The 9,255-nt window shown below is 47.7% G+C and overlaps 1 protein-coding gene across 2 annotated transcripts; it reads right to left on the bottom strand.

The window, feature by feature from the left end:
• Positions 1-18: 18 nt before the first annotated feature.
• Positions 19-8,781, bottom strand: PGAM5 (PGAM family member 5, mitochondrial serine/threonine protein phosphatase). Of its 2 annotated transcripts, none has more exons than XM_062010150.1 (6): positions 8,387-8,781; positions 5,999-6,177; positions 4,477-4,602; positions 3,826-3,914; positions 3,417-3,547; positions 19-1,712 (listed from the first exon to the last, which is right to left on the bottom strand). In XM_062010150.1, exons 1-6 carry the CDS (start codon positions 8,656-8,658, stop codon positions 1,562-1,564), a joined length of 948 nt encoding a protein of 315 aa, XP_061866134.1. In that variant the 5' UTR covers positions 8,659-8,781; the 3' UTR covers positions 19-1,561. The 2 variants fall into 2 exon arrangements, with proteins under 2 accessions (XP_061866134.1, XP_061866132.1); XM_062010148.1 differs by having other exon boundaries at positions 3,417-3,550; positions 8,387-8,777.
• Positions 8,782-9,255: the final 474 nt, after the last annotated feature.

The raw sequence follows: 9,255 nt of genomic DNA, 5'->3' as shown, positions 1-9,255 counted from the left end.
GACACAGCACAAAGGAAAGACAGAGCAGTCATTTTATTCCAAACTTTTTAAAAAGTTAATTGACAAAAACTGATAAATTAGCCTCATTGCATCAATGAGATATATCATGGTTTCCTCTTGCCCCCACCGCTTGCACTACAGAACAATCATGCTTTGTCCTCTATTAGCCTCAGCTTCCTCAATGTGGTCCTGCTGCAGCAGTTCTGTACCAGACCAGCCCTGAAACCCTGTTGTGTGCCAGAGGATTATGGTTTGTACAGCTGACAGGAACCTGTTTAGGGTCTCATCGACATTCCAGGTGACAAGAGAACCTGTCAGGCAAGTTCTTTGTTTGCTGTCGTAGAGTATGTGCTCCATCTGTGCTTTAGCCCCACAGCAGACTATGCACATGATGACATTTTTCAACATCCCAGGTATGTATGTGAGTTTCAGGTAAGTACGTTTGTAGATGAGCCAAGTTACCACCATGGTTCAGGTGCCCAGCAGCCCTCCTGAAGATAAAATGCTTCTGTGCCCTCCTCTTCAACATCAAACCTTGTTCTCACCCACCTGCATTTGCCCCAGACCCCATCCAGCAGCATGGGAGCTGCACACAGCACCCTGCCTGCCCCTCGCCTTACAGAAGCCACCCCACAGGCATGGTTTCACCATTCAGGCAACAGGAGTCTGAAGGAGCAGTTTGCTCCAGCACCACAGAAGGATCATGACTTTGAACTTGGTGGTGCCATTTCTCTACTCTGAAAGGCAAAGCAAGGAATCCACAACTACAAATCAGTGGCAGAAGGCATGCCCAGATAGCAGTGTCAGGAACCAGAAGCACTTTCAGAAGATTGCTGCTTTCCTTCCATCATGCTGCTACAAACTTATCCCTGCATCCTTCTGCAGACCAAGTTTTTGTTAAAGGCTTCATGAGACTTAAAATACATTATTGAGAACAGCTTAAGGTACTTCCTGAGGACGGAGGAACAGTTGCTATAAGCAGCAGTCAATTCTAGCACCACAGCTACAATGGGTTTTTTACCCTCTTTACTTTATACTTGCAACCTCCAGGCACAGTGTGCGTGAGCTTTTTGGGGGCCGAAGGGAAGAGTAACACAACGTAAATGTACATCCTCAACAGCTTACAAAACCTGAAGCCCTATCCCTTTGTCATTTCAACAGCAGAACACTTATTGCCACTTCTGCAGGAGCTGAAACAAGCTGCCTCGTCTTCAGTTTTAGCTGCAGTCTGATACAAGGCTGCTCCTTCCAGTTCCCACACCAGTCGCTCCCCGCAGCAGGGAAGATCCGCAGGAGCCGGGTCTCATTAGAGACAGCCATGGCAGGGGCACAGCTGGTGCATGGACATTCAAACTATTCCACAGCTCAGCTTTGCCTCTTGGGCAATACTTGAGGACTAGACAGCTTCAGGCTTACAAAGACTTCTCTGGACTGAAAGGCAGATATGAACACGTATGAAGGAGGCAAGGGGCTAGAGGACATTTTTAAGACGGTGTCACAGCCCAACATGACAGACAGAGACCGAGTGGTACCAGTGCAAAGAGCCCTGGGGGCCGCTGCCTCAGGTGCGCGTGATCTTGTCCGGAGGCATGAAGCCGGTGTCGCCCAGCGCCCGCAGAGCCACGCGCCCGTTGGGGCGGATCACCAGGTGAGTGATGCTGCCGTTGTTGAGGGACATCCGCAGCCAGCCCTCGGGGGGGAACTGCAGCGCTCTGCTCATGGCACAAAGGTATGTATGAGTTATGAAGTTACACTGACACACCCTCACAACAGCAACTCCCGTCCCACCCATGGCAAGGAAAGAGCTGGGGATTGTGCAGTTTGTGTGCAAGGGCTCCCACGAGCAGCCTTGGGAAAAAGTACTTGTGCAATGGGAATGCCAAAGTAGCATCGAGAGCTGGCCCAGTGTCAAGGATGCACTTGCAGCTGCAGAGCCCAGTGAGTATGAGTGCTGCAGGCAGGAGCCAGCCACAGTGACTGAGGAGGCAGCCGGGCACAGCCTGGCACAGCCGGGCCCCACACTCAAGGTACAAGAGCTAAACCACACACATTGAAGCACTATTGCCGCCTCACCAACAGGGACAGGTATGTAACAACCAACAGAGAAGAGGCAGTGGGACAAGATTTGTTGCAGTTGCCTGTATGTGCCTATGGAGGAAATGCACCACCACTACTTTCCTTCAGCTGTACTCTTCCCTCTGTAGGGCAAGAAAGTACCTGCTGCTTTGTATAGTATCACAGCTTGTCTCCAGCTACTCTCAAACCCCTTACTGAACTGCCTCTGGGGTTCAATCAATTGCTGTAAACAGCTGGAGAAAATATAAAGCTGTCCCAAACATTTTTTGCCTCAGATACTAAATACTAACTTGGTTTGGGCTCTTTTGGAAAGGCTGCAAAACTAAACAACAGCTACCGTCAAGCTCAAGTCAAAGTGCTACATGGATCATGTTCAATTGTGCTACCAGTCTGGAGTGGAAGGCACAGAAGAGGGAAGAAACAGCAAAGAAAAAAAGTATTCAGGTGTTTCAGAAAAAGCCTAGGTAGCAGCAAGATGATCTGTTTTGGCACAGGAAAGAATATTCCATTTACTTGATCAATAATTTTAAGTGTAGCACTTTTTAAGAGCTCTAAAGCAGTCCACAGAGCAGACAGGCGAGCATTTAACTAGCTCAGCTAAATAAAGCTAGCTGAAATTGCTGTAGGTATTGATCAGATTAAAGTTTAATCACATCTGTCCTCCTCAAGACAAATGATCTTACAGACTGCTTTGCTGATAGGGAAGAGGAGTAAACCAGACTCAGATGATCAGTTAGAGCAATAGAAAGAGACAGGCAAAGGTCTAGAACTGTTCTCTCCCTCATGAACGACGTTGATGTTATCAGAAAGATCCACTCTCTAATGCAGTACTGGATGTTACTGCAAAAACACACTAATACAACTCAAATACAAATTTCCAATAGTAAGGACTTCCCCAAACAAAATCAATCTTTCGTTATCTAAGGTCAAAGCCAGATCACTTCAAAGAGACACATCTGGTCAGATGTGTGCCTCTGGTCAGATGTGTGCCTCTGATGTCTTTTCCAACAGCCCACACAGACATTGTCCTCAGGTTTATGGGAAGCTGAAGTTTATGGCATTAAAGAGACAGATCAGATGCACAAAAACGTTTTGAGGCTCACTGATTTAGCCACCTTCACTTTAGAATTGGTGTGTTCTGATTTTCAAGTCTGTCCTGTATCTGCAAACGAACCCAGAAGTTGTAGAAGCAGCTGCTCACAATGCAGGCACTGATCTCCACCCTCTTCCAACTGACCAAACCAACACAGCTCCCAGCCCAGCGGTGCCACACACCAACACTGCTTCAGGAGCACCAGGACCTCTTACAGAGCACAGGTACCACAGGACCCAACACGTACCTGCACACGATGTAGCGGATGACGTTGGCGTGGCAGACAAAGATCTCGTAGCTGTCCTCTTCCTGCTTCACATCAGCTCTGTGTATGAAGTTTCGGAAAGCGGCCTCAATTCGCGCTCCGTCCTCGTAATACTGCTGAGGGCACAGAGGGCAGGGTCAGGCACAGCCCAGGCTGCAGCTGCCGCTGCGCCCGCACCAGTGCTGCCGGCCAGGGACACACACCACAGGCAGGACTAATGCTTAAGGACTGATAGTTACTGGGGAGGAGAAGAGTCTGCCATTATCCAAGCTCTGATGAAAAGCATCAGCTCAGACACTGCAAGTTACCACCACCAGTCGATACACAGTATATTTAAAGCAAAAGTCAAAACAAGCACAGGAAAAAAAAACCCAACACTTAAAAAAGTTACCACGGCTTCTGGCTTCCAGTGAGAGACTGGAGGGTCTGGTTCTATAGGTGCTCCCTCTCTCAGCAGATCAGTACTAATTTTCCTGACTCCTGAAATATTAAATACACATTCAGAAAGGACTTGTTACTTCACATGACTGCAAGCAGGCCCACAACTGGACAGTCAATGCACTGTTATATCCTTTCTTCAAGGAAGTCTTCCTCTTCATTCTAAAGGTACTTTTAGTCTACACACTTCCTACCAAGGGGCTTGAATCTCTCCAACACAACTATTTTGACATCAGCAAGACATTTATTCCAACTGAGAACAGCCAGACCAGCTTGGTACAGCAAGTGAAGTCTTCCCAGGCTGCTGCACTTTGAAGAAATGCACTTGCAAGGACGCTAATATAAAGCTGTGTGTTAGTTCATGCTTACTGCTAACTAATGTTAATGCTACTTTTGATATTTAGTATTTATATTAATATTTTGATCTCTTCCTCTGAGGAAGGAAGCTGGTTTCAGTGGGGCAGATGGTTTGTTTTGAGATTTGGAGCAGTGTTTTGGCTTTTTGTGTTTTGTTGGTTTTAGGGGGGTTTTGTTAAGCAACACTTTTAAGAAAACAAACACAGAATGCCTAAGATATTCAGCTAGTCAGGTCTCAATATCTTACCTGGGAGATATTTGCTTATAATTTCAGTTGTTTCAGTTGCTCTAGTCATGGAGGAGTGGATAATCTGATCAAATTTTAATCCCAAGCTCGCCAGCCTGCGTCCAGTCAGTTCAGCCTGCTCACGACCTTAAAAACAACATTCACCATATAAATTGGTGACCTTCAGTTAAGTACCTCACACAAGCTACCAAAAAAGTTGTCCAGTAGACATAAAAGACCTCCATTGATTTTTTTTTTCCTTTCAAAAAGTAACTAGAGCACATTTTTACCAGAGTCACTGTTTATTCAGATCAAGCTTATTGGCTGCACAATTTCAAGTCACATTTCCATGGGCAAGAAAAATTACTTGTTGTGGGTTTTTTTATTTAAATTTAGGCAGAAACCTTCACTAAAGCATTCACTAAAGCATTCTATATCCCTACTGGCCTCATCCCAGGAGACCTAGTTCCAACAAAAGACAGTGCTGACCCAAGCCATCTGCCATCTCTGTGTCTGGGGAGCACAGAAGAGGTGACTGTGTCCAACAGATCCACTCAGACCTGATGGTGCGTCTTCTATCCAGGCAAGAGCAGCTCGGACCAGTTAAGAATCACAGCACCTGGACAGCCCGGGGAAGGCTTTGTTGCATCTTTTAGGTAGATGAGTGAAAAGACAACAGACAGTTTCAGTTACTTACCCAAGGCATAGGATGAGACAGGATTTAGATTATCCTTTGTTATTAATTTAAGATAGCATCTTAGTTCTGAAATGAGCATCTCACTCCTTTCTGCATATTGATGAGTAAGACTTGGGGGGGGAAAAAACGGTGTTTATACTAAACATTTGGCACCAGACTTCCAATATCTCAAGCAGCTCTGCACAATAATAATTCTTCCCCTCTCAAAACAGTGTTGGAATGCATATAATCAAAAAGTATCCACTGCTTTTAAAGTACACTATTAAAAAAGAATAGTAATTAACATTTGAGACCTTGCCACAAGATCAATGAAATAAGGTTAATGCAGACAGAGGTTATCCTCATTTCATGTAAGTGGTGAGCAGTGTTCCCAGAAAGAGTGCTTGGTAGCCAAAGTGAAATGGATTTAATTATAAACACTCCAGCTGAAAGGAAAGTTGAGGGTCTCTTTTTTTACTAAATCAGCACATGAAGTAACAGAAATACACGCTGCCTTTCAAGACAAAGCTATCCTAAAGCTAGTCATGGAGCCAAGTTTAAAACCCTGTGCCCTGGGGAATTGTGTCAGCTAGCATGAAAATCTCCTCAAGCAAACTGGAAATTTCCTTTGTGAGGTTTCTTTACAACTGAGTGTATTTAGAACTCTGTGAAGCACATTTTTCGTGTTCATACTTAAAGGATCAAAAATGGAAACCCCAAACTTATTCATGACATCTTTCTGCTGCAAAGGATCCAGAAAGTATATTAAGGTTTTCCAGCGAGACCCAGAAAAGAGCTGAGGAGTTATTGGCCTGCCCTCATCAGGACAGCAGCATGTGAACAACAATTTTCTCTAAATGCACATACCCAGTGGGGTCAGAGTTCGGTCCTTGTCAGCCCGGCCATCCAAATTGTACTGCGAGTGACGGATGAGGAAGATGTGCCTGGTGGCTTTGGCTTTGCAGTGATCTAAACGTGCCGCCAGTTCTTCTTCCCCCGTTTCGTCATTTTTCTTTTTGAGGTTGATAAGAGCCAGTGGTTCACGTCTAAACACACAGATTTAAAACGTTGTTTTTTAGCTAGGAGAGACTGAAAGGCAGAGGAATTTTACAGATGGGTAGTCTAGTCCTATTTCTAACATATAGCTGAGGCAACAAAATCCACTCTATATCGAAAAAGTGATTCAAACCATTGTGTGAGAGCTTTAAATAAAAGGCTGTATTTGAAAAAGAAAGTTCCTGCCACAGGTTAAAAGGTGTAATCGACCCAGATAAACGTGCTATTTAGTGTCAGCCACCTCTCCAGCAACTCTTGTGAAAAAACAGCAACAAACACAACAGTAAAACTTAAATCCCATTGAAAACAGATGGGGTACACTGAAATATAGGAAAGCTACAAAGATCCAGATAACTTCCTACATTTATTTCTAACAAAACTATTTGCAAGAGCCACTCAGAAAAAATGTAGGAAGTTATCTGAAGTCCAGATATTTAGACAGTAATTCAAAGCTGCTTCTTTTCCTTCCCACACCAAGCTTTCCAGCTAACTGAAGCTTAATTAGAACAGCTTTCGGATAAAGTATTTTACGGGAATGAAACTGTCTGGTCTTACCCAAGAATTGAGCTACACAATTCCCATGCAAGTGGCACAGACCAATGCAACATCCTAAGTGTAGCATCACACCAGACCAATGGGAAGCTGCAAATCTTGCTGTCTTGTTTCAAACTGGATAAGCCATCAGTTGTTAGGAGTATTGTAATATCTGGTTATTTGTCCACATGTTGGCTTGATAAATCACTCCTCATCCTCTCTCCCTTCTTTGTGCCAATGTCATCCCTCAATAAAAATAAATCAAGGCTTCAAGGAGGTATAGCCAAAGCCATACCACACCATCTGGCACACACCAAGCAGCAGCAAACCAAAATAGATCTGGGATAATGTATTTACCTACTAGGCTTCCACTGTTTGCACAATATGATAAGTGGTAACACGGCACACTATCCTGCACCACCATTCAATGTTACCTGGCTGTATTCAGGCAACTGTGACAGGAACATCAGTTAGAGCAAAATATCCACTTCTTCAATTGGTCAAACAAACAAAGGAAAAATTTACACAAGTCTGAAAGTACTTCCAGAATCCTGGGAGAAAATCAACCATTTAACAGAACCAGAAAGGCCAGGATCTGCAGTTAAACAGGTACCTTCAGTACTTCCCACGAGGTAACTGTATAACCAGGTATAACCTTAAAGTTTTATTGAAATGATCATGGTATGAAAGCCCTATTTATATGGGCATTGGATTCTGCAGCATCTCAAAAATCAAAACAGGATGCATTATACAATAAAAATCTGTTAGTGCTTAAGTCTGGATTTACTATGATTAAAGTGGAGCCTGACATAAGTCTCCCTGGGGAGATAATTCTACCAGACGGAAGCTAAATGAGCCAAAGCTCAATACAGATATTTGCACATTCTAATTAAATATGTAGTTAACCCTTAGGTGGATGTATTTCAACCCTGTGAAGAACAAAACTAAGGTTCAAAGCAACATTACTAAAAACACTAACTTGCAGCTCCATGGTCAACATAAGCAGCAGCAGGCCTAACACATGCCCAGCACAGGCAAATGCTTTTTGTCCACAAGGATGCTGTTATTAAACAGCAGAATCTTGATGCAGAAGCAATGTAGAGACGTGGTTAACACTGCATTTAAAAAAACACCAACACAACAGGCACGTCTTCTACACAGTGCTCATCGTTACCAGAGACCTAAGGCTTTGCAGTCTCTCTGGATGAAGGCATTACAATAAAGGGATGTGGACATCTTTACAGAGGGCAGTCTCTGGAAGCTGTCTGAAACATGACGCGGTGAAAGCATCCCTTCAGAGAACTCAGGTGCTCCAAGATGTCAAGTATTTCCAAGAACATTCAGGAATCTCGATTATATTCTGCTTTGACCACTTTATCACCTAAAATTTCCCCTGGCAGTGAGTCGTGCGGGGCCCTGCCTGGACTGCGGAGGACTGACGGCTGTCGCCCGCGACTGCGTGCTCGGGACAGCCTCCCCTTCCCTCCTTCCCGCTAAGAGGGACACCGACCGCAACCCCGAGCCCGCAGACACCCCCGGCTCCGGCGCGGCGGATTTAAGGGCGGCTCAAGCCGGCGGCCTCTCTCGGCCCTCCCCGCCCCCGAAAGCCGGGTCCACAGCCAGGCGGGGGAGGGACACCCGCGACCGCAGCCCCGCCGGACTCACCTGTCCCAGTTGCTGTCCCAGTAGCCGCCGGTACTGGCGGGTCTCTCGATCCATCCGGGGGCCGGCGGGCAGGAGGCAGCGGCGGGCGGCAGCAGCAACAACCCGGGCGGCGCGGCGGACGCAGGGGAAACGGTGGCGGCGGCGGAGCCCCCCGGCCGCGGCTCGGCGTCGCCGCTGCGGGCCGGCTGCTTGCCCACGGCAACGGCAGAGAACAGGACGGAGCCGCCAGCCAAGCCGCAGGCGGCCAGAGCCAAGGCGCGGCGGAACGACATGGCGCGGGCGACGGGCCGCGTGCCCCCTCAGCCCCTGCGCCGCCCGCCCAGCGCAGCCCCGCCCCGGACGGAGCGCGGCCTGGGGCAAGATTCCTCTGCGAAGCCTCCCGTGGCCGGGCGGGACGGTTCGGAGTGCTCGGTGCCGCTCAGACCCCCGGAGCCGCACAGACCCCCGGAGCCGCACAGACCCCCGGTGCGGCACAGACCCCGGAGCCGCACAGACCCCCGGTGCCGCTCAGACCTCGGTGCCGCTCAGACCCCGGAGCCGCACAGACCCCGGAGCCGCACAGACCCCGGCCGGCCCCCTCTGGCGCCGGGGCGGTGCCTGGAGAATGGCGCCCGCCTCACAGCCCGCGCTCAGCCTCCCTCAGCCCGGCTTGCGTGGGCCGCGGCGGAGGCCCGGGGAGGGCTGGAAGGGATGAACCTGCCTGGCCGGTTCGGCGGGAGTCCCGTGGGTGCTGGGCACGGAGATGGCCTCCATCTCTCCTCGGCATGAACAGGAGGTTGCAACTTCCATGAGTGAAAGGTCCATCATATTTAGTTGTAAGCCCCGAGCTCGCTTACACAGGAATCAGTCTTGTAGAGTCAGCATTGGAA

Source organism: Colius striatus, chromosome 17, assembly GCF_028858725.1.
Source record: "Colius striatus isolate bColStr4 chromosome 17, bColStr4.1.hap1, whole genome shotgun sequence".
Classification (NCBI taxonomy): Eukaryota; Metazoa; Chordata; class Aves; order Coliiformes; family Coliidae; genus Colius; species Colius striatus.
This window is presented reverse-complemented; position numbering and strand designations above follow the sequence as displayed.